This window comes from Carcharhinus amblyrhynchos, chromosome 7 (genome assembly GCF_965287045.1).
Source record: "Carcharhinus amblyrhynchos chromosome 7, sCarAmb.v2.hapA, whole genome shotgun sequence".
Taxonomy (NCBI): Eukaryota; Metazoa; Chordata; class Chondrichthyes; order Carcharhiniformes; family Carcharhinidae; genus Carcharhinus; species Carcharhinus amblyrhynchos.
This window is the reverse complement of record NC_137330.1, coordinates 103,561,390-103,587,992: the sequence shown is the minus strand read 5'-3', so window position 1 is coordinate 103,587,992 and position 26,603 is coordinate 103,561,390. Positions and strand designations below refer to the sequence as shown.

Genomic DNA, 26,603 nt, shown 5'->3' with positions numbered 1-26,603 from the left:
AAGCCCTGGCACTTGTGGATCAAATTCCCAGCTGCGAATGATCAGCTCCGCAACTTGTGGACACCTTGGGAAAGTTAAAGGCTAAGGGAGTAAATCCTGACAAAAAAGTCTGAAGTGAAATGCAAAGGTGGGCAAATTTCTAAATATATAATCTTCCCAGCAACTCCTGCAACTGAGCCATTGCCAAATATAGTGCTTTGCAGCATTCCTTTGGACTCAACTGGGGGTGGGAAGTGGTCAATAGGGAGGCCATGATACTTTAGCAACCAAGCATCTCCATTAACTTTTCTTAGGCTTGCACCTTGAATGTGACCCTTCAGCTTTGCTGCTGAACATTACCATAATAGGGAGACAACAGTTACAAATGATAGCCCAGCTTGATAGGAGCAGAAAACAGGTGCTACAGGCTGTTTCTAACTGTGGGAGGGACCACTGTGTCCCACTGGCCAGCCACTCAATTTGAACAGCCCCTGACTACTAAGTGTTGACCCACTACAGTCAATCTGCTTCAACGTGTGCTTGGAGCTTAGAGCTTTGTCTTAACAAGTAGACAGTCTCCACCACGCCACACAAACAAGTTGAACAAAAAGAAGATACTGACTCTGATTGGCAAGCTAGAACATCAGGATCATGTGCATAGGATGAACAAATAACTTGCAGGTCTTCAATTGCATGTGTAAGACAGCTGCAATTGACATGGAACTTGATAGGCTGAACACTGACATAACTTCCCTAAAAGAAGCTTCCCTACATGGCTCGCCAAGAGCAGATCGCTGAAAGAGAAACATTACACGTTCATCTGGCAAAGGAAGCGTTGAGGGCAAATACATGAGCAAGATACAGACTTCGGTGCAAGGAATTTGCTACTTTTGACAACAGAACCTCCCACAAATGGTTCACAATTGCTCTCATTATCCCCCTTTCAATTCAAACTCAATTCAAAAGGATGAGTGTCAATGTTCCAATGTTGTGCACCAGAGGCAAATGACCAATTCTATGAGTAGCTTGACATTGCTATCAGAAGAATCCGCAAGTCAGAATAACTTTATCTACTGGGCAGTTTCAACACAAGAGTGGGCACGGACCTTGAGACAGGGCCCTCCTGGTTGGGAATGATAAATGAGAACAGAGACGACTTGAGCTTTGCTAGTGTCATGAGATTCATTTAATTAACATATTATTACAGAACAAACCATGCCACAAGATGCCCTGGAGACACTCAACAGCGTTGAGCTTAACAATGTGGTTCTGACACCTATGAGGAAAACCCTGCTCACTAACTTTATAGGTTGAACAAGATTAGCTGCTGTTTTAAAACAGGAAGAAAAAAGTTGATCACAGCAAATGTACATGTGCCTCAGCACACGTGCAGAAAATAGTGAACTAAAACCATGTTTCTATTATTGGAAATACTCATCAGTTTCAGATGCTGAACTCCTCCAATTTTTAAGTTGTAATATTTATTCAGCAATAGATGCACGCCATCTGTTGCAATTTCAATCTGTACAAGCTGCAGTGTAAACAAGAATCGTAAAGACTGACTCTTGTATTTATTTGCAGTACATAGCTATGCCCATATATCATTATCACTCCCAAAAACCTGTTGGAAAGGGGCCAGCAATTGCTCTGTTTATATCACATTCAGTCCTTTACAGAAAATATCACCTCAGTCAATAAGTCTCATAAGTTCAAGAACAGTGTGTTCCTCAAGCTCAAGCAAAACAAGCAAATTAAAATCCAAACAAGGTGGTGCCCTTTCTTGGTCAACAACAGGTCAGTTTACCAAAAATAGAAATGTGCTTTTATGAAGCACCTTATTGTCTCAAAGTACTCAATACATTGGTTATAGTGACAATCTTAGCAGTCAAACTAAGCAAGCAATAACCCAGTAGTAGCAATAAGAAATATCGGAATATGTTTTCTTGATGGTTTTGGTTGCGGGAAGGGTGTTGACCATAACTTTGGGAAAAACTTCCTGCTTTTTGGATAGTGCCAAGGGATGACTACTTGCACAAGTTGATGGAACTTTGGTTTGTTTGACGTCTTATCCACAGGACTGATAGCCTAAAAATATGAGGCTCTTTCATTGGAATTTTGGCCTAAATTATTGGCTGAAAGTCAGTTGTGAAACAAGCAAGAGAAATATTTTAACCTTTTCAGTTTGATATTCAACAATTTAAACATGTTGCTTGAATTTCTGAAGCATTGTGTGAATTTCTTCCCCTATCTTCACTTTTACTTTCAAACACAAATTCAGCCGGGTATGTTAACCTTGAAAAAGAATTTACGATTATCAGTGTATTATTATTACCCAAATACATATATTGTCTCCCAGACTTTCCACGTTAATTGATAGTATAGAGCAAAATATGCTGTTTAAGTGCAGAAATTCAGAGTTTTTGTCAGGGGACATAATGCCATAACAAATAATTTACTGTAACTATCTTTAAACCACTTTCCATAGCTGTTCTGTCAAAAAGATATACAATTTAGCACTTGTTTTTGTGAACAGAGAACTTTGAGTGCTATGTTTTTCTATAGTTGACATGAGAAGTTTATCTTATCTGAATCTCTGTTAACGCTCTAGCAGTCCAATCTTCAATTTTATTGCTTTTAAAGGAGTGGGTCAATAATTCTACAGGTACATTTACAACCAAAAATGAAAAATCAAACATTAATTAAAAGATTATTTACATCAAAGTGAATCTAACTCAATGGTAGTTATTGTGTTGGACTAACAACTCAAATGTTATGAGTTCCACCATGGTGAGTTGAAACTGAACTCAATAATTCTGCCAATTTGTGAACTGGAGAAAGAGTGCTGATTGTGTTGTGCTGTTTCAGAAATGCTCTTCAATGAAAGGAAGCTACATTAAATTCTATAATCCTGGATGCTAAAGTCAAAGAAAAATTTCCTGGATTTATCCTGTGACAAATGGCAGAACATATTTTTAGTGTTAATTCTCACACAATAAAGTTTACAATGATGAAAGGAAATGCTGAGGGGTAGCACAGTGGTTAGCACTACTGCCTCACAGCGCCAGGGACCCGCGTTCGACTCCCGGCTTGAGTCACCGTTTGTGCGGAGTCTGCATGTTCTCTCCTTGTCTGCGTGGGTTTTCTCTGTGTGCTCCAGTTTCCTCCCACAGGCTGAATGATGTGCTAGTCAGATGTATTGGCTATGCTAAATTTTCCCTCAGAGTACTCCAACAGGCGCCGGAGTGTGACAACTAGTGAATTTTCAGAGTAACTTCATAGGGGCGGCACAGTGGCAAGCACTGCTGTCTCACAGCACCAGGGACCCAGGTTTGATTCCCAGCTTGAGCCACTGTGTGTATGGAGTTTGCAAGTTCTCCCCATGTCTGTGTGGGTTTCCTCCCACAGTCCAAAGCTGTGTGAGTTAGATGGATTGGCCATGCTAAACTGTCCATTAGTGTCAGGGGAATTAGCAGAGCCTCCTTTTGCACTGTATGGATTCTTTGATTCTATGAATTACTGCCCCAACAAGCTGCTCTTAGTCATGAGTAAAGTGATGGAACTGATGATTAAGTAGCACTAACTCACCAATAACCTGCTCAGTGATGGTCAATTTGGTTTCTGACAGGATCACTCAGCTTCAGACCTCATTATAGAGCTTTTATCCAAAATTGAACAAAAGAGCTGAATTCCAGTGGTAAGGTTAGAGTGCCTATCCTTGACATCAAAGCAGCATTTGACCAAGTATGGCATCAAGGAGCCCTTGTAAAATCAAAGTCAATAAAAATCAGGAAGAGAAACATTCCACTGGCTGGGGACATACTTAACGCAAAGGAAAACGGATGTGGTTATTGAAGGCCAATTATTTTAGCTTTGAAGCATAATTCCTCAGGGTGTTCGAGGCCCAATTATCTTCAGCTGCTTCATCAATGATCTGCCTTCAATCATAAGGTCAGATGTGGGGATGTTTGCTGGTGACTGCACAGTATTTTGCTTCATTCACAACTTTGCAGATAACAGTTCCTGCCAGAGGCAGCAAAATTTGGATAATATTCAGGCTTGCCTGGTGAATGATACATAACAATTTTTTGAGTTGTTCTTGCATCATACCAGTGTCAGGCAATGACCACATTTAATGGCATTAATCTGCATTCTGGAAGTCACCATTGACCAGAACCTCAACTACAGGAGCCACATAAATACTCTGAATTAAAAGCAGGCCAGAGGACAGGTATTCTGTGACAGGTGATCTAATTCCTGATTCCTCAATGTGTCCATCCTCTACCTGGCACAAGCTGAGTGTATAATGGAATACCCTACATTTGCCTGGATGAATGAAGCTCCAACAACACCCAAGATCATCCAGGATAAAACAGTCTGTTTCCTGGGAACGTTAGTGACTATCCGAAAAATTCACTCTCTCCATCATTGGTGCAGTGGCTGTAATGTCTATAATCAACAAGACTTTTGTATTTGTATGGCTGAGGAAACAGTTAGAATTTGATGTCAAGATTAACAATCCATTCAAAGTAGGTGCACTGCAGCAAGTCAGCAAATTTTCCTCAACAGTATCTTCCAAACCTGTGACCCTAGAAGAACAAAGGTAGCAAACGCAAGAAAACATCCTATTTGCAAGTCCCTCTCCAGGACACAAACCATTCTGGTTTTGAAATCTATTTGCCGTTCTTTCACTATCACTGGGTCAAAGTCCTGGAACTCACTGCCCAATAGAGTTGTGCAAGTACTTTTTGGCAGTCAGTGCCATCATGCTGAGAAACATCTCAAGACTCAGGAAATGTAAGCATCCATGTATGCCACAGCTCTGCACTGGTACTTTCTACTCTGTGTCACCTTACCCTGCAAGAGAGAATAAAATGTCAGTGGTTGTATGACACTGTTATATGTCTAGTGTAATTGAATAGCTGGGGGAATACGTTCAAGCAGTAAGAGGTTTGAGGATGAGGTGGAGTATCAGGAGGTGAGTATCTGGAGGTTAAGCTTGAGTCTTGAGTGCTACTGAGTGAGTGATGGGGATGAGGTGCATTAAGCAGCATGAGACAGTGGTGGTGGTGGTGTGATGGGTAGGAAATGTCATGTGAAGATTCATTCTCTAATGTTGAAAACCTACTTGAGGTCATCAGAATGCGCAAAGCACTGCTGCCAAGTTCTTGGACCAGACTCCAGAGCTGACCTTCATGGCCCCCTGCTCCCACTTCCTCTTGAGGATGGTCCTTGAGGGTCTCATTCTGGATCCCTCGTCTGTTTTAGTGGTCAGTTTGCACAAATATCTATTGCAGAAAACATTTTGTGTAATTCCCTTTTAAGAGGCATCTGGCCTTTAAGAAAGAGCAGGGTGCCTGTACCGGCTGGTCTGTAAAGGTGCTGTCACGTTCTGTATGCACAGTATCACCAGTGCCATTAAGAAGGAAAAATTACATTGGAGATGCAACTAGCTAAAATCAATCATTCAGATGAGGTGGGTAGATTTGCATCTTACCCATGTCATTATGAATAGGCATGGTTAGGTCATGAAATGTAAACCCCATGTCCGATATTTGAGGCAGATGAATTTCTATCCCCATGTATGCAGATAATTTGCTAGCAACAGTAAAACCACTCTCAGTAGCTGGATATTGGCTTATTGTCAGGTTACAGGATTAACTTGAGTAAGGCAGAAGGAACACCAATATCACTAGGTGTTGCTTCTAAAAACAAGGACATTAAATGTGTTTGTTGCAAGATGGCATAAAGACACAAGTATAATTGCACAGATGAGCTCACTGCTTGTGAAGAAAATATCCAGAGTCAAACAAACAGCCAGCTTTACCTTGATACTTATTAGTCATATTTTTTAGTCAAAATGATGATGATTGACAAAAACGTGACGAAAATTATTAAATACACCCAGCCCAATATTGCTTTAAGCCTCAAGAAAAATCATTTTCCAAAAGTTTGATAGTCTTTTTGGAACAAAATTTCTCTCATGCCATATAACTTTCTGCTTTTGAAAGAAGACCAACATACCCCTTATACATCATACAGATATACGGCCACAGCCAATGACACTGTACAACTAGTCTCTAGGAAGGGCATCAAAAAGGATTTGAATGATATATGGTGCTGCTAGGACTCCATTTCACTTCCCTTGAATATTTTCAATGCACAGGCATAAGTATTGATTAAAAATAAACATTTTTAAACATTTGAATGGCCCTTGAAAGAGGTAACAATATGGCATAATTTTTTAATTCTTTCACAGGCTATGAGCATTATTGGGAAGGGTTTGTTAGCCATCCCTATCTGCCCTTGAGAGGTGGTAGTGAGCTACCTTCTTGAACTGCTGCAATCCATCTGGTATAGCAAATAAAAGATGCAACTTAAATCATTGATTGAAACATTAAGCTAACAGTAACAAACTGCAATGACAATAATCTCTCTCTGTGTCAGCAAAATGAAGGAAATATTCATTGACATCAGGAAGGCTAGTGGAGGACATGCCTGTCTGGGGATAAAGTGGAAATGGCCAAGAGCTTCAAGTTTACATGGAAATATAGAACAGTACAGCACAGTACAGGCCCTTTGGCCCTCAATGTTGTGCTGAGCTATGTCCAAACCCAAGATCAAGCTATCCCACTCCCTATCATTCTGGTGTGCTCCATGTGCCTATCCAATAACCACTTGAAAGTTCCTAAAGTGTCTGACTCCACTATCACAGCAGGCAGTGCATTCCACACCCGGATCACTCTCTGAGTGAAGCATCTACCTCAGACATCCCTCCTATACCTCCCACCATGAACCTTACGGTTATGCCCCGTGGTAACAGCTACATCCACCTGAGGAAATAGTCCCTGCATGTCCACTCTATCTATCCCCCTCATCATCTTATAAACCTCTACTAAGTCGCTTCTCATCCTCCTCCGCTCTAAAGAGAAAAGCCCCAGCTCCCTCAACCTTTCCTCATAAGACCTACCCTCCAAAGCAGGCAGCATCCTGGTAAATCTCTTCTGCACTCTCTCCAATGCTTCCACATCTTTCTTATAGTGAGGTGACCAGAACTGAGCACAATATTCCAAATGTGGTCTCACCAATGTCCGGTATAGATGCAGCATAACCCCATGGCTCTTAAACTCAAACCCCCTGTTAATAAACACTAACATACTATAAGCCTTCTTCACGGCTCTATCCACTTGAATGGCAACCTTCAGTGATCTCCCTGTTCCTCCACATTCCTCAGAACCCTGCCGTTGACCCTGTAATCTGCATTCAAGTTTGTCCCATCAAAATGAATCACCCCGCACTTATCAGGGTTAAACTCCATCTGCCACTTTTCGGCTCAGCTCTGCCTCCTATCAATGTCTCTTTGCAGCTTGCAAGAGCCCTCCACCTCATCCACTACTCCACCAATCTTGGTGTCGTCAGCAAATTTACTAACCCACCCTTCAGCCCCCTCTTCCAAGTCATTGATAAAAATCACAAATAGCAGAGGACCCAGCACTGACCCCTGTGGTAGACCGCTGGTAACTAGCTTCCAGTCTGAAAATTTTCCTTCCACCATCACCCTCTGTCTTCTATGAGACACAGTACAAAGTCTGACAACACCATGTTTAAGTCCAACCGATTTATGTGATAGTAAACCGATCAAATAAATCAGTTGGACTTAAACCTGGTGTTGTCAGACTTCTTACTGTGTTTACCCCAGTCCAATGCTGGCATCTCCACATCATGACTTCTATGAGATAGTCAGTTACTTATCCAATCAGCCAAATTCCCTTCTATCCCGCGCCTCCTTACCTTCTTCATGAGCCTACTGTGGGGAACCTTATCAAAACACCTTACTAAAATCCATGTATACGACATCAACTGCTCTACCTTCATCTACACACTTACCTCCTCAAAGAATTCAATCAAATTTGTGAGGGAGGACTTACTTCTCACAAAACCTCCCACGAAGTTTCTAGGTGTTCAAATCACCACCAACCTGTCCTTGTCCCTCCATGCCAAAGATATCAGTTGGTGAGAGTCATAGCAGGCATGTCAAATTTCCTTACTATCCCAAAACTATCGTTAAGAAAACCCACCAACGCCTCTACTTTCTCAGGAGGGTAAGGAAATTTGACATGCCTGCTACGACTCTCACCAACTACTACAGATGCACCCCAGAAAGCATTCTTTCTGGTTGTATCACAACTTGGTATGGCTGTTGCTCTGTTCAAGAAACTACAAAGGGTTGTGAACGAAGCCCAGTCCATCACACAAACCAGCTTTCCAACCACTGACTCTGTTTACACTTCCGCTGCCTCGGAAAAGCAGCCAGCATAATCAAGGACCCCACACACCCTGAGCATACTCTTTTCTACCTTCTTTTATTGCGAGAAAGATAGAAAAGTCTGAAGTTATGTACCAAACAATTCAAAAGCAGCTTCTTCCCTGCTGCCATTAGACGTTTGAATGGACCTACCTCATATTAAGTTGATCTTTCTCTATACCCTAGCTATGACTGTAGCACTACATTCTGCACTCTCTCATTTCCTTCTCTATGAACGGTTCATGCAAGAACAATACTTTTCACTGTATACCAATACACGTGACAATAATAAATCAAATCAATCAAAAGCAGATCCAAAAATGGAGAGAAAAGCAGAGTTAACATTTCAGATCAAGAACATTCATCAGAATGGACTTGTTTGTCCAAGACATCATTTTATTTTGCTTCCGTTGGGCTGAACCAAGGTCAGTACAAAGAGATATATCACTCCTGATGAAAGGTTGTTAATCTTGCTGATATGCTGACAGCAGGGTGGGGAGGGCTGGTAGCAGAAGCCACTAGCTTTCGGAGTGCTGCTCCTTCAACAGATGAGTAGGAGTTGTGTTCAGAAACAGGACATATAAAGACGCAAACCCAGTTTACAAAATAATGGTTGGAATGCGAATCTTTACAGGTAATCAAGTCTTAAAGACACAGATAATGTGAGTGGAGAGAGGGTTTGTAAATTGAGTTTGTGTCTTTATATACCCTATTTGTGAACAGAACTCCCACTCACCTGATGAAGGGGCAGTGCTCCGAAAGCTAGTGGCTTGTGCTACCAAATAAACCTGTTGGATTTTAACCTGGTGTTGTGAGATTTCTTACTGTGTTTACCCCAATCCAACACCAGCATCTCCTCTTCCCAACAGTCCAAGCACAGACCCTAATTGGGGATGGGGAATCTGATCCCGACACTGAGTTCTGGGCTTATACAGAATGGGGAGCTTTGGGGCGGGCAGGGTCATGAAAAGGGGAAGCATTTCTGTTGCCCCGGAGCATCAGGATTGCTGTGAAGACGAGTGACTTTTCCCTGAGGCTGACCTAGCCTGTAGCTGCTAGATTTTCAGAAGCCCAGCAAACCCTGTCAGACACAGTTAAATCTGCAAAGTGAGTTAAACCCAAGGCTTCCCACCCTCAATGACATGTTTGAAATGCTAACCCGCCTCCAAGATCACTTGGAAGTTGACAGCTTGCAGTCAACGTCCCGATGCACGCAGTGTTCATCACCATTTAACCTCATCACCCGCATCCAATACCCATTAACCCTCTGTTTTTTGCTCCACAGATGATGCTTGTCCTGCTAAGTGTTTCCATCATGTTTTGTTTTAATTTCAGCATTTTGTTTTTATTTAAATAACTATTGTAAAATTTGGCCTAGACTATGGATAATGGGAACCTAAGCAACGAAGAGTTACTGTCCTACGGTTATCAATCTCATACACACAAGGAAGTACATTAAACGCTAGGCTAACCTCAGGTATGGAGATGATTCATGCAAGGCTGGAGATCAAAAATACCAGAGACACATTATTTAGAAGAGTACTGTATAGATAAATCAAAATTAGCAGTGACATGAATCAATCAATAAAAAAACCCCATGAACTTGAAACATTTTTCATTTCAAAAAATAGCACTGAAGACTTTTCTAATGTTGGATCTAACCGTGACACTTGCTTAGTTCATGACAGCACTCGGCTGATCCAAGGTCAATGCAAAGAAACACAGAGAAATTCTAATTGGCTTTACTATCAATGCACAAGTGATAAGGGGGAGGGCGGAAACATCGACACCTTCAGCTACCACCAATTAAAAGTTGCTTCACACTGGTGGTACCATTCCAGTGAGTTAGAAGTTACTGGGGTCATTGTATTAGTTTCAAACAAATGCAGAAAAGGTGGTCAGCAGAATGCTGGCAGTGCATTTACAGGCCTCTTTACTTTTCAAACTAGCTGATGCACAGCAAGAGCACCACCCACTGGTTGATTTGGGTAAAACTAATCATAGAACATAAAACACTAAAGCACAAACAGGCCCTTCGGCCCACTAGTTGCACCGATCACATCCATACCTACCAAGCCACAGAACTATCTGTAACTTCCAATCCCATTAAATCCCATATACTCATCCAGAAGTCTTTTAAAAGACCCCAGCGAGTTTGCCTCTACCACCACTGATGGCAGCCAATTCCACTCACTCACCACCCTCTGAGTGAAAAACTTACCCCTAACATCTCCTCTGTACTTACTTCCCAGCACCTTAAACCTGTGTCCTCTCATAGCGACCATTTCAGCCCTGGGAAATAGCCTCCGAGAATCCACCCTATCTATTCCTCTCAACATTTTATAAACGTCTATCAGGTCGCCTCTCAACCTTCGTCTCTCCAGGGAGAAGAGACCTAGCTCCAAGTACCTCAGCAAAGCATAAATATATGTGCCAATTCCTTTTCCCATTCATCCATAATCATCATCAATTTGAAAAAGTGATATCTGTAGATTTTTAAAATAATTTATCCACAGGAAGTAGTTGTAAAAGAGTTAATTTTTATTGCTGGGTCTTTAAAAATAAGTAGGCGAAATTGGTTTTGGGCAGTAACATAAAATAAGCAATAACAAATCAGCAAGATGTTTTTCATTCCACCCTGATTTTTTTTAGAAACAAATTAAGGAATCCTATGAACTTGAAACGTTAACTCTGTTTCTCTCTCCACAGATGCTGCCAAACCAGCTGAGTTATTCCAGCATTTTATCTTTTTTATTTAAGATTTCCAGCATCCACAGTAATTTGCTTTTATTGGTATGTTTAACTTGTTGGTCTGTTCTCCCAATCAGTCCATCATGAGTGTTTCACCAGTAAATTAGATCATGGTTAATCTGCACCTCAACTCCATTCTCAACTCTATTCAATCCACCTCATAGAATCATAGAATCTCAACAGTGCAGAAGGAGGCCATTTGGCCCATCGAGTCTGCACCGACAACAATCCCATTCAGTTCCTATCCCTGTAACCCTGCTAATTTTTATTACCCTGCTAATCTTCCTAACCTACACATCTTGGGACACTTGGCAATTCAGCATGGTCAATCAACCTCATTCCTACATCTTTGGACTGTGGGGGGAAACTGGAGCATCTGGGGGAAACACACAGAGACATGGGGAGAACGTGAAAACTCCACACAGACAGTCTATCAAGGTCGAACTGAACCTGGGTTCCTGGCGCTGTGAGACAGCAGTGCTAACCACTGTGCCACCAAGCTGCCCCATACATATTCCTGCCATACATTTATCAACCAATCTCAGTCTTGAAAATTTCATCTGCCTCAGCAGCCAATCCACACCTTTTGGGATGCAGGTTCTAGATTAAACATTAGAATACAATACAATGGAATGGAATGCAATAAATTAACTTAATATTATTTTCCTAATTTTATTCTTGTTTATAAAGTAACCTGGATTCCTTGGCTAAATTAGTTCCAAACATAATATTCACTGCTGTGTATTTTTAACTTATTTCAGATATTTTCACTATTTTGGAAGTAGACATTTCCACCATTTGGTTCTGACAAAGGATTATCCAGACTCGAAACGCTAACTCTATTCTCTTGCCACAGATGCTGTCAAGCCTGAAGGGAATTTCCAGCATTTTCTGTCATGTTTTAGATTTCAGCATCCGCTGTAATTTGCTTTTATTTCCACTATTTTAATAATGTTCACAATTGTTCTGAATATTTACGTTAGTGGAACAAGTAAAAGATTCCAATCTTGCAATGGCTTGAACTCTAAAATGTAACAACAACTTGCATTTGTATAAAGCTTTAATCATAATAAGAGGTCCCAAGGCATTTCAAAGGAACAATTATCAGAAAAGGACACCAACCCATGTAAGATGATAATAGGTCAGAAAAAGGTGGATTTTAAGAAGCAACTTAATGGAGGAGAGAACAAAATAGATTGCAGGACTAATGTAGTTCAGTTGCCTAAGAAGATGGTGGAATAGACAATCAATGATTTCAACAGTAAATTGGATAGGCATTTGAGGGAAATAAACTTGGCAGGCTACAGGAATAGGGTAGAAAAATTGGACTGACTGAACTGCTCTAAAGAAAACTGGCATGGATTGAATAGCCTCCTTCTCTGCATAATGACTATGATGAGATGTGGGATGAACAGGATTCAAAGAACAAAGAAAATTATAGCACAGGAACAGGTCCTTTGTTCCTCCAGTCCTCCAAGCCTGCACTGACCATGAGAGAGTATGTGAGAGTTAGGATACAAGCAGCAGGGCTTATAATGAACTTATGTTTATGTAAGATCTATTCCATTTTACATGGTGCTGCAGATCATTTCCAGTCAAATATCTGTACGTTTTTCGTAATTCATAAACATAATAATATGCAAACATTATTGTATTATCCATTATTAGTTAGTGAAAGAAAGCAAGAATACATTGTGCCAAATGCACAATTACAAAGAACAACCCAGCACGGGAAACAGGCCCTTCGGCCCAACGAGCCCGCGCCGCCGCATCTTCCTACACCAAGTAATGAAAATAAATCTATTATGGATGCATTACTGTTTAAATAAGGGAGAAGGATAATGAAAAACATTTGAAGTTAGGATGCAAGATGAGGAAGGTTTCATAGATGTTACAAAAAGACTTTGATGAGTTTGGTCAGTGAGTGGTATATTCATCAAGGCAGTGAATGGAGGCTGTGTCATGTGGTAAAAACTGCGAGGGACACTTTCCTATCTTTCCATTTTGTAGTTGTGACCATGAAAAATAACAGCATGAATGTATAACAAATTAATTATCACAATGTTACTAACCTGGACCAGTAAGTGTCCTGAGCTGCAAAGATATGTGTCGCTTGTTCTGTTGGCATCATTAATCTTCTTCATTAACTGCACTAAAGTTTCAACTAAACCTTTGTTGAGCAGGTCTTTGAGTAGGATCATGTTTCCAGAAAGGAATTTAATGGTTCCCATACAGTATAAAAAAGCATCGATGTTCCCAAGTGGATCTGCCAGACTGAAGACTTCCACCAAGCAATCTGCAGAGAATACACTCTTTAGTAAATGTATTAAATTAATTTAAATGATTAAACAGTCACAGAAGTAATATATTACTTCTGTTTCCTGTTCACCATTGTTAGAAAAAAGTCTTAATTTCATACTTTATTTAATATTTATTATACTTACTCTATGTAAACAGAGAAAGCAATAGTAAATATTAGAAAGTCCTTACAATAATTTACTTTGAATATTTAAAAACACATAAGAACATGAAAATAGAATCATTAAAACAAAATATAAAATAAAATGTAAGATTAATAGTCGTTCTATTTCTAATTGTCATTTTCGTTCTATAACCTACAATCTACGTGATAAATATAGGAAAGTGCTTAAGACAATTTACTTCCAATATTTGACACTAGACACCTTGGGCCCGATTTTGCCATCAAGTTGCACCTGTATTCGGGCGTGAAAACTTGGTAAAGTTGGGCGTGAGGCAAGTAGCTCGACCTGTGCCCGCCTCAACGCAGGATCTTCCCTTACCAAGAGCCCAAAATGGCCGCAATCAGAATCACACCTGAAACTGGCACGACGGCCATTTAAATGCCTTTGCATGCATATAAATTGACTTAATGGGCTGCACGCCCAACATTACCAGCACTTCCCCCTTCACCACCGTGTTTGCCCATCCAGAATCAGCGCAAAATAGACATGCTCCACATAACTGCAATTTGAGCACTCCAGTTAGTGAACAGGTAAGTGCTGTGCGTCCGATGGCTCTCTGCTTGAGATCGGTTGGGGGGTGGCGGGGGTGGGAATGGGGGGTCTGCTGCCATTCTGCCTGAGATCAGTGAGGGGAAGAGGCCTTCGATTGGTCTCGGTGGTGGTGGGGTTGGAGGGATTAGGGGGTCTGCAATGTTGGGTGGGTGCAACCATGTCTGTGGGGGCCAAGGGGAGATTTAACTGGCCTGGGAGTGATGTGGCAGGAGAGACACATTCTATCATTTTTTTTCTTTGTGCATATGCAGTTGGAAACGCCGATCGGAGCTGTAGGGTTTTGGATGCATTAAGCCCCACCCACAGGCTTGTGCAACGCGATTCAGAATCGCTGATATTTTTTCAGGCAAAGTGCGTAAGGGGGCACCTGAGAATATGTCTAAAAGTCAGATCTGAAACATTCCCAGATTTAAGTCTGCCCAACACTTAGAATCAAAAGGGTAAAATAGGCCCATGGGATGGTAAAGGACAGCAATTGTCACAACTATATAAAAGTCCGAATCACAACGAAGCAAAGATTGGAGAACTTAGCTGTGTGGGGGAATCTGGGAGCAAACCCATGTTGTAGCACTCTTAACTTTTCACACATTACTGTTTCAATGTATTTTTTTACCCATTCTGCTCATGGATGTGAGTTGTTTCTTTAATACAAATAGCCAATGAATCATTAATGACACAGAAGGAGGCCATTTAGCCTATTGAGTCCATGTTGGCATCCTGAGCAGAAATGCAGTCAATCCCCACTCCCCTGCTCAGTCTCCACAGCCCTGCAAGTTTATTTCCTTCAAGTGCCCATCAATTTCCTTTGGAAATCATTGATTGCTTCCACTTTCACCATCCTCATAGGCAGCAAGTTCTAACTCATTATGATTCATTGAGTAAAAAAGTCCTTTCTCATATCCTCACACCCCACACCTTCCACCTGAAATCTTAAATCTGAATCCCCTAGTCTTTGTAACATCAGCTAATGGGAAGACTTTTTCTTCCTTATCTAACCCTGTTTCCCATATCTATGAAATCTCCCCTCAATTGCCTTTGATCCAAGGAGAACAACCCTAGCATTTGCAACCTAAACTTGTAACTAAAACCCCCATTCCTGGAACCATTCTGTAAATCTCCACTACCCTCTCAAAGATCTTCACATCTTTACTAAAGTGTGGTGACCAGAAACTCTACTTCGGACCTAACCAAAGTTTTACAAAAGCTCAGCACTACTTCCCTGCTTTTGCACTCAATTCTACAATATTAATGAAGCTCAAATTCTTTGCAAACCACTCTTTAAATATGTCCAGCTACCTTCAAAGATTGCACATGCACCCTTTGTTTTGATATACTCTTCAGAACTGTGCCATTAAGTCTATACTGCTTCTCCCTATCCCTTCTGCCAAAATGCATCAGTTCACACTTCTCTGTATTAAGTTCCATTTGCCACATGTTTGCCCATTCTGCTAGCCAATCTATGTCCTGTTGCAAGCAATTCATATCATCCTCACTATTTGCAATCATCCAAGTTTGATATCATTGGCAAACTTTGAAATTTAACTCAGTATGCCAAGATCCAAATCATTTATATGTAGCATTAGAAAAGCAGCAATCTTCGCGCTGACCTTGGGAACACCACTGTTTATTATCCTCCAGTCTAAAAATCAACCATCTATCACAACTCACTGCTTTCAGTCCTTGAGCCAACTTTTTAATCCATTTGGACACTGACTGCCTTTTCCGGAAACCTTAGTTTTGTTAACCAGCCATTTCTGTGATATCTGGTCAAAACTTTTCTTAAAATCCATATAGACAAAATTGATTGCAATCCCTTCATCGATCTTCTTCGTTACTTCATTAAAAAAATTCAATTAGATTATCAAACATGATCTGTTTTAATAACTTCACGTTTGCTCTCCCCTGTCAATTCAATTCTCTCAACTGCCTATTCATTTTATTTCCCTGATTATGGATTCCAAAACATTAGCAAAAACTTGCCTGTAGTTGCCAGTACGATCTCTGGCACCCTTTCTTGAATAAGAATGTCACATTTGCCACTCTCCAATCCTCTGGCACCCTCCCCATATCTAGCAAAGATCAATAGATTAATGCAAGCCCTTTTATTATCTCCACACTCACTTCCTTTAGCAACTCACTCCTTTCCTTTGGGCCAGGTCACTTATTATCCTGAGGATAATCAACTTTTCTAGTGCCTACTCCCTTTCAATTTTCACACAATCAATAGCCTCTACTATCTCCACCTCTACAGGTATTTTGTCAGATACCTCTTTCTTGGTAAATAGAAATACAAAGAATGTATTAAGTACTGTAACCTTACCCCTGCACCTTTAAGCATATACCATTGTCTTTTTCCCTGGTAGAACACATTCTTGCTACCCACTTACTATTTACATACTGGTAGAAAGTCTTTGGATTTTCTTCTATGATGACTGCCATTCTATTTTCATAGCCTCTCTTCGCCAGTCTTATTTTCTTTTTCACTTCCCCTTTCAACCTACTGTCTTTGACCTGGTTCCCACTTGGAAGAATTAATTTGATATATATCAAACACTTTCCTTCTATTATCATAATCTCTCTCATCCATGTAAGAAGCCCTTTTTGGAATGTACCAAGACTGTAGTTAAGGTATCTCTTCCTTGAAAATCACCCATCGTAGCATTTTCTGTCAGTTTGGATCCATTTTATCTTGGCTAAATCTCTTCTTATCATATGAAAATTAGCCTTCTTCCAATTCAGAAGTTCTACATTACATTGAAGCAAAATATGGATAAATACCAAATTTTTAAAAAAATCATAAATCTATTCAAAGCTGGCACTGAATTTACTCGATCTGAATCCCAATAGTTTTGAAATTGATGATTTGCTTATTCCATTATAGAAACTATTAAAATACCTCACTCAAAATCAAATGATATAGTCATTCTTTCATAAGTGTGAAAGAATATTAGTTACCACCTTACTATGAAGAATTAGCTTTCTCTTAATACTATCCATGAATGAATTAATTGATATATTTAATATACATTGTTTTTGTTAGTGGAAGCAGGTAAAAAGACGAAAGGTAAATTATAATCCATCCTTTTTACTTCCTGGTTTGCTGCCTATAAGACTCCTTCAATTTGATTGGCTAATCAGCCTGCTTGGTGATTTCACAATTGTTGGATGCCACAAAATCCCTACTGGTTGCATCAGATTCAACGTCATGTCAGAATAGGGAATTTGATGCTCTACAACTCTCTACGTCTTTCTGAGCAGCTTTATTCTAGGTCAGCAGCAAGTATTCTCTCTTTGTCACATTGCATTCTCCAGTGACTCCCTCAGAGCTTTTTCCATTTGGCCACTTGAACCTTGGTGGAAAACCACTAGAAATCCAATTTATGTGGTGTATTTGTAAATTCTCCACAATGATATAGTGATGTGTAAAGACTATAAACACAGACAATTAGTGTCACTGTTTATCTTCCATACAAACAAATGGTTTAATCCCATTTACTCGCTGCGTTCTCATATCACTGCAATCTCATTTTCTTCATCCATCTATCCAATTTAATCTAGAATGGCAACATTGGTCAGGAGCTTCCTTGGAATTGCACATACTCCAATGCTACCATCTTAGTCACTGACTCAGGAATTCACTCCCTAAACTCCTTTACCCCACCACCCCCATCTCTTCCTTAAAATCCCTCCCTTTGACCAAGCTTCTGGTCATACATTCAAATACCTCCATTTTTAAAATTATGGCTGTGAAATGCTTTGTGATATTTTTTAGCATCAAAAAAGTACTATATAAAGTGCAAGTTGTTGTTGTAGTATAATATTGATTTACAAATCTAACATCCATTATAATAGATCGATTTTTATGATTTGAAGTATGGTTAGGCTGCAAAATTCTCCCGGATATGTATTGTGAAATAATGGATTGTTTTAGGACTTTAGAGTAAAAGCATAGTGAAAGTTCAGAATCAGTGGATAATTTTTCAAAATTTTGCATCTTCACAAGGGAGGATGTTAAATGATGTTGCTGAGTCATTTGCAAGTTTCAATACCAGCAGACAATATTGTCAAGCTCATCAGTGGTGCAGGCTCACTCAAAACTTGAAAAATGACAGATAAACAGTCATCAAATGTTCTATAAATTTAAAGAAAAATCATCGATCATAATTAACACGAGTCTATACATTTCAAATTGATCAGTGCTATCTAATGGTATAATTATGTTATATAACATAACATCATGACACGCTTCCTCACGACAGTCTTACTTATTCTTGGAATATTTCTTACTCACTATTTCGGAATTTAAGTATTTTTAAGAAGTTTAACTCACCCAAAATGTTATCATTTTGGAATAGAATGTCGTTATTCTCACTCCTACTAACTTTGAACATCAATTTACAGATATTAAGGAGATTTTTGCCGCTTACTTTCAGCTAGAAAAGAAAGAAATGACAAAATTATAACTATATGTGAAAGGAAAATGATTCAGTTATGATATCTGAATTAAACTATTATAAATTTCTAATAATGACATCGAAATCCCAAATTTCATTGTGGGCGCCACATATTAAAAGTTACCAGTAGTACAAAAACAAAAAGTGGCCCAAGCAATCTGGTGGTAGAAAACAATGAACTTGCAACTTTGGCTTCTGAATGAATCCCAGATTATTAATTTGAACATCTCTACAACAGTTTTTCAAACTAAACACCACTGATACATTCTCCCAGAGGGCAGTACTAAACACTGTTCTGCATTTAAAAAAGTGCCTTTTAAAACTGTTAGTTTCAAAGTTCATTACGAGCTTGGTATAGCTCCTACTCTGACCACGACTGTAAGAAACTACAAAGTGTCGTAAATGAAACCCAGTCCATTACACAAACCAGCCTCCCATCCATTGACTCTGTCTACTTTTGCCATTACCCCTGAAAAGCAACGAGCATAATCAAGGACCCTGTGCAATCCAGACATACTCTCTTTCACCTCCTTCCATCGGGAAAAAGATACAAAAGTCTGAGGTCACATACCAACTGACTCAAGAACAGCTTCCTCCCTGCTACCATAGGTGGCACGGTGGCACATTGGTTAGCACTGTTATTTCATAGCGTCAGGAACCAGGGTTTGATTCATGGCTGGGGTCACTATCTGAGCGGAGTCTACGTATTCTCCCAATGTCTGCATGGGTCTCCTCCGGGTGCTCTGGTTTCCTCCCACAGTCTGAAAGCTGGTTAGATGTATTGGCCATGCTAAATCCTCCCTCAATGTGCCCGAACAGGTGCCTGAGTGTGGCAACTAGGGTATTTTCACAGTAGCTTTATTGCAATGTTAATGTAAGCCTAGTTATAAAATCAGGCTTTTGAATTAAGTTGGTCTTTCTCTACACCCTAGCTACGACTGTAGCACTGCATACTGTACCTTCTCCTTCTCTACAAACAGTATGCTTTATTTGTGTAGCGCATAAGAAATGACGCTTTTCACTGTACCCAATAGATGTGACGATAATCAAATCAAAAATCTACTACATACTTGTCTATTGCACAAGATAAAAGTCCAGAATTTGTGTTAGAAACTGATGTGGCTATCAGTCGTCACTGAGTTAAAGAGCAAATCAGACAGTAACTCTGGTGATCACATATGCGCAGTTAAATGTGGAAATCACATCCAAGTTGTCTTGTTTCTCCAGAATCTTCACTATTATCAGCTAGAGAAAACAGCATTGAATTGCATGGAACAGCATGAAGTTGCTGTACTTATGTGATTGGTATTCTCTAAACTTCCCAGAAAAGTTAGGGCTTATCCAATTCAGCATTAGTAAATTTTTAAAAAGATAATAAGTCTTAATTTCTGCAAAACAATCTCCCTGGCATTAAAAAAAATAACTTTTTGAAGTCTTATTTGGGTCTCATGCCTTTACATTTTAATTATTGCTGGAAATTAAAAACAATTAACCAACGCAAGTGTTTTTAAAGATCTCTCTTAATCACATCTTTCTTTCTCTCTTTCGCTCTCTGTACATGTTTTGGAACTGAATTAAATATTCTAACTTACACTGTCAGGTTCATACTCTATGCACCAGATTCATGAGAATGGTTTCAAGGATGAAGAACTTTAGCTACATGAATAGATTAGAGAAGCTGGGATTGTTCTCCATGAAGAAGAGAAGATTAAGAGGATATTTGATGAAGATTTTCAAAATCATGAGGGGTCTGGACAAAGTAGTTAGGGAGAAATTATTGGCAGAAGGATCAGGAATCAGAAGACCCTGATTTAAAGTGATTGACAAAAGTAGCATTGGTGATATGAGGAAAAACCATTTAATGCGGCACATGGTTAGGATCTGGAATGCTCTGCCTGAGGGTGTGGTGGAGGCAGATTCAACTGAAGCCTTCAAAACAGAATTGAACAATCTTCACAAATATTTTCAGGTCTATAGAGGTATTGTGGGAGAGTTGGAAAGGTGAGTTCTCTTCCACGGAGCTGGCATGGACATAATGAGCCACATCATCTCTTTCTTTGGAGTAATCATTTGGTAATTAATAATTCATTCATCTGATCAGTTAAGGATTTGAACAATTGCTTGTTTTGCTCACAATTTCTGAATCTTTTATTGATGATGCAGCACCAAAGTGGTTCTCTAATAGCACAGATTACAGTGAAAAAACCCTTAGAAAGTCTATGGGCAAGTCTAATGAACATTTGGTACAGTTCTGGGTTCATTAATTTTAGTCAACAGAGCTGCAGACCTCTGTGAAGGATCAAACTTACCGCCAGTATGAGTTTAGCCAGCTGAATCGAGAGCTGATCTGAGCCAACATCCACCAGTTTATACAGTGTTTTCAGAAGAACAGATCTTCTTTTACATATTTTCCCCAGCAGGTTTCCCTCCTGCAACGTACGATGGAGGCTGGAGCATGTTTTACAGAGATGTTCTACATCATTGCCTAATCAGAATAAAATAACAGCTTTATTGCAGAGGAATAACTGGTTCCTCATTTCATTCTCTTCATTTTTGGAATCAATTTCTGCAATTGCTTAATTTCTGGGACCAATCTTTATTTTGTAATAAAGCAAGCCATGCCATGATCTAAGAGCAAGAACTGTAGGAGACAATGTTGAACTAGCAGAACACTAGAGGACAAGTTGAAAGTACCAGCAACTTTCATAATATCCCCTGAATCCGTCCCCAAAAAAGTGACACTAACGAAGCATTTATCATTTTGAAAAATATGCCATTTTAAAAGGAGGTGGCACAGTGGTTAGCACTGCTGCCTCACAGTGCCAGAGACCCAGGTTCGATTCCTGGCTTGAGTCACTGTCCATGTGGAGTTTGCACATTGTCCCTGTGTCTGCATGGGTTGTCTCCAGGTGCTCCAGTTTCCTCCCACAAAGATATGATGGTTAGGTGCATCGACATGCTAAATTATCCCTCAGTGTGCTTGAACAGGCACCGGAGTGTGGCGACTAAGGGATTTTCATTGCCGTGTTAATGTAAGCCTACTTGTGACTAATAAATAAACTTTATGGGTGGCACGGTGGCACAGTGGTTAGCAGTGCTGCCTCACAGTGCCAGGGATTCAGGTTCAATTCCAGCACATTGGAGTTTGCACATTCTTCCTGTGTCTGCAGGGGATTCCTCCCACACTCCAAAGATGTGCAGATTACGTTGACAGGACACACTAAATTGCCCTTTAGTGTCAGGATGATTTGTAGGGGTGATAAATGGGGTTACGGGGATAGGGCCTGGGTGTATTGTGGTCACTGCCATCTCGATGGGGCGAATGACCTCCTTCTGAACTACAGGACTCTATGATTCCATAAAAAAAAAGGCATGAACTAAAGGTTGGCCAAAGAGTTGGGATCTGACAAATGGTGTAAAGTTTGGGAGGTTACATAAAAGGCCTGAACCAAGGAAAATGAGAGTTTGAAGGAAGAGGGAAGTTTATAGGAGGAGCAATATCACGCAGGGATTTCAATATTTGGGATTTCAAAATATTATATTTGATATTTTGGGGTACCAGGAGCCAATGTAGTTTAGTGAAAACAAGGGTGATGGGTAAGCACGTTTTGGCATGTAATAGGATAATGGCAACAGAGACCTTCATGAACTGAAGTTAAAGAATGAGAAGCTGATCTGTGGAGCATTGGAGAAATAGGATGTCGAGGTAAGAAAAGCATGAATTGGGATTTCAGAGAGATGGGCTTAGGTGAGGGTTGAGATGAATGAAGAGTTATGGAAGTGGAAGTCAGCGGTCTTTGTGGTGGAAAGGATCTGAAATGCAAAACCTTGGTAGTGGCCAAATTATGCTATGGTTGTTTATTGCTCTGTTTAATGTCTGACAATTGTTGACTTAACAAAGCTAAAATAAATCTCCCTGTGCATTAGTTGCTGGTTAGGGTGCTAAACCATTTGACAGGTGCAAAATGGATTTCATTGTTGCAGTTTGGTAGGCTGAAAAGGTGGTGGTACTAGAAACGTTGGACAGAATTTAATAACCCTCTGGGAAGTGGGGAGATGGCGGGAATGCTCATCCATCACTTCTGTTTACATTTAACTATATTGGCTCCTAGTGCCCCAAATGTATCAAATTTGATATTTTGAAATTCTAAATATTGAAATCCATGCATGATCTTGCTTCTACTACAAACTTTAAATTGGCAGGAGTGTGCAGGATGGGGACCCCAGAGATGGACACTAATTGAAAGCCTCAAATGGACAATTAATAGATGCAAGCATTTTGAGCTGGGAGCAGACTAGAAGAGGAAGGGCCAATTCATCCAGTTGTAAGCTGCATTCTTTGAATTTTCTGAATTATCGATTCACAATAAAATTAATCAAAAGTAAAAAAAAACACTGAATGGTCTCATCCCACCTCTGTTGGCATTCGACCAAAAGAAGACAGATGAGCCACAACATGGGAAGGTCAAAAAGCAAATCCTGTCATGTTTGCTTGCAGGCTCCCTGGGAAGAGAACGGGAGTTCCCTCATTCAAAGACCCTCTAACTGCTAATACCCTGCCCCTTCTTCTGAACGCCCTTCCCCACTCACCACAGTGACCCTATCCTAGTGATTCCCATGTCACCTGCAGTCATCTGTAGCATTGGTCATTGGCAAACTAAAGACTCTGGTGGGTGCATTACTGGCAGATGCCACAACTCCAGGTGGTGCTACCAGCCCTTGGTTGACCAGCAGCTCTAAGATTGGGATGGGGGCAAGGGTGCAGGACCACCATGCACAGGGTCCCAAATCCTAGAGAAAGCACACCACTGGAGTTCACTAAGACTCTTCAGACAGCACCTTCCGAACTCACAACGCTGCCATCTAGAAGAACAAGAGCACATATACTTGGGAGCATCACCATCCTCCAAGCCACTCACCATCTCGACTTGGAAATATATTGCTATTCCTTCACTATTATTGGGTCAAAATCCTGGAATCCCCTCCCTAACAGTACTGTGGATATATCTAAACTACGTGACTGCAGCAGTTCAAGAAGACAGCTCACCACCACCTTCTTGAGGATAATTTAGTATGGAAACAATAAATGCTGGCTTAGTCAATGACACCCACATCCCATGACTCAATAAAAGCAAATGTCTAATGGACATTTAATACAATGGGCCTTCCGCAACAGAGGCAACATGGCGGGTCCTTTGCCTGGATTATATTCAGCCCTTTGTCTCCCACCTGGTTGTCAGTTTGTTTTGTTTTCTTAAAGGCAGACTGCCTCTTAATGGCAACATGGAAAAAAAATGATTTCCGCAGTGTAAAATCCAGGAAAATGATGAGCAGGGCAGGTAGAAGGATCCAAACTAATCAATTTGGTACAGGAAACATTAATGGTATAAGGAGATCCTGAAGGATCAGCCTCAAAAGTGGGGTGGGAGCAGATAATCAGAAAAGTCAACTCCTGAAGTTTGGACTGGAGGACCTGGTAGAAGTGCCAGAAGAGGTCCAATGATTGAATCTTCACATGACATTGCACGGACATAGGCCTTTTCTGCTGCCCACTGCAACACATTCCTATTGCTCAGCCAGCAGCAACTCCCTGGCACTCAGGAACAATGTTCTCTCCAAGCTGAGGATCAGTATTCTGTAAACTGAGTGTGTGCCTTTATATGCACTGAGGATCAGTATTCTGTAAATTGAACGTGCGTCTTTATATGATTATTTGTGATCAGAACTCCCCACTCACCTGATGAAGGAGCAGTGCTCCAAAAGCTAGTAGTGTTTATTACCAAACAAACCTGTTGGATTTTAACCTGATGTTGTGCCACATCATGGCGCAAAACCAGACAGCAATCTGGAATGCACTCCACAGGGAGCAACAGGCCACACACACCCACATTCTTTTTCAAATGTGCGCATGTACAGCAATCCTAAAAGATATAAAATGCAAAGGAACAACCAGTTCACAGATAGCAAAAAGAAATATGAGGGAACATTGGTCCATCTGGTGTACCTCCAAGTCCTCACTTTCATTTTCCCAATGTATCCCTTTTCTAGTTCCCTGACATGAGCCAATATTATTGTACTTCTAGTGCAGGAAATCTAGGAAATATTACAAGTACAAATAGATTTGAATGAAAACAAAACGAAGGTAGCTTTTAATGAATATCAACAGAAAACCTTATAAATTACAAAACAAAATTACCCACCATTGTTTAAGGGCCTAAGTTCATCAAGAATAGGTTGGATCTTTGTATTCCAGTACAGAATTTCTTCTTCAGTTTCTCTTTCAGATGTCCTTGATCCACTACCTGATCCTGAGAGCATAGTACAAAATTGTATAAATAGCTAAATCTATCTGGTTTAAATTAGTTTCCTGATACTAAAGTAAAAATAAAGTTTATTTATCAGTCACAAGTAGGCTTCCATCAACACATTAACGAGGTTACTGTGAAAATCCCCTAGTCGCCACTCTCTGGCATCTGTTCAGGTACACTGAGACAAAATTTAGTATGACCAATCAACCTAATTCATATATCTTTGGATTATGAGAGGAAACCCACACAGGCACAGGGTGAACATGCAGACTCCGCACAGACAGTGACCCAAACTGGGAATTGAACCCTGGTCCCTGGTGCTATGAGGCAGCAGTCTAACTACTGTGCCACCCATATATAGGCATATACTACGTCTATATAGGAGCATAGAAATTAGGAACAAAAGTAGGCAAATTCAGCCCTTCGAGCCTGCTCCGCCATTCACTCAGATCAAGGCTGATCTCTCCCTGGTCTCAAATCCACCTCTCCACCTGTTCCCAGATCCTCTTATCCCGTTTTTTATTATAAGTTTTTTTTATTAGAATTATTACCTACCATTTGTCATAACTGTAGCTTTTGAGATAGATAATACAAAAATTATAAATCTTTTCAAAGCCCACTGACAAGAGGGAGACAGAGAATCACAGTTGGTACTGGTTCAATTTTTATCCTAAAATGAAAACGATGTGCATTCTGAGCTGTACACAACTGTTTCAGGATTCTCTACAAATGAAACAAGAAAATGTTTTTTGATCAGTAGCTGGGAAAAACAGCCTGTTGTCTCTGATGAAGGCTTTGACTCCATGCTGGTGTTTGATTTTACAAGCAAAAACATAAGAAAAAAGTCCTTGATTTGGTTTTTAAAGAGGGGGTTTTTCCAACCTAAGGGTGAGATTCCAGGCATTATCTGGCATATTTGAACAAAGGGGAGGCTCTGCTGTACAACTGGAGTTGTTTGAAAAAAACATTAAGTCAATGGTCCTGAGGATAAATAGAGGAGTATTGGGAAGACAGTTAAAAAATATATACTGAACAGTGTCAAGAGTCTTGTGCTTGCAATGAAATGGCGGGTCAGTTAGGATCCATGGGCCCTTTCAATGAAGAAAATGAATCATGGAGTTGTCACTAAGTTTTCATTCTTGGCTTTGCTGGATGAACCAAGTTTCAGAGAAATTTGAAGGTTATACTTCTCATTGTGCTGAGAAACACTGGTACGAATAACTTGCTTACAATTTTATTAGTTTGTAATAAGTACTGAAAACATTCAGCACAGGAACTCCATAATTTATTGATAAAGACAAGTGTCCCAAATGCCCTTTTCACCACCCCACTAATGTGTCTTTCCACCTTCAGAGATCGATGGACAAACATGCCAAGGTCCCTTTGTTCCTCAGAACTTCCTAGTGTCATGCCATTCATTGAATTCTTCCTGGTCAAATTACTCCTTCCAAAGTGTTTTTCAGGTAACAAGAGAGTCAAAAGGACAAACCTGACAATGGGAGTGATCCACCAGACTAACAGTATGTGAAACAGACTCTCTTATTTATAAATGTGAGACATGTCTGTACTTGTCTTAAGCTCCGGTAGATCACATGTGCCAAATTCTTCCTGCAGACCTGACACACCATGGATTTGGAGGCCAATAGCTTTAAAGGTGACCACCGTGCTAAATTTCTTTGCCTGAGTCTTTCCATGGACCACATTTTGAGGCATTTCACAGTTCACGATACATAGATGCATAATGGAGATCACAAATGCCTTTTAGAGAAAGGTA

The 26,603-nt window shown here is 40.2% G+C and overlaps 1 protein-coding gene across 3 annotated transcripts in view; it reads right to left on the bottom strand.

Annotated features, from left to right (window-relative positions):
• Window positions 1-26,603, bottom strand: part of armc2 (armadillo repeat containing 2) — a 146,177-nt gene that overhangs the window by 65,228 nt on the left and 54,346 nt on the right. For all 3 annotated transcript variants that reach the window (XM_080192867.1, XM_080192868.1, XM_080192869.1), the window contains 4 exons: window positions 24,722-24,829; window positions 20,831-21,006; window positions 18,398-18,500; window positions 13,105-13,328 (listed from right to left, as the gene is read on the bottom strand). In XM_080192867.1, coding sequence (XP_080048993.1) covers window positions 13,105-13,328; window positions 18,398-18,500; window positions 20,831-21,006; window positions 24,722-24,829 — 611 coding nt within the window. The remainder of the gene's footprint in view (window positions 1-13,104; window positions 13,329-18,397; window positions 18,501-20,830; window positions 21,007-24,721; window positions 24,830-26,603) is intronic.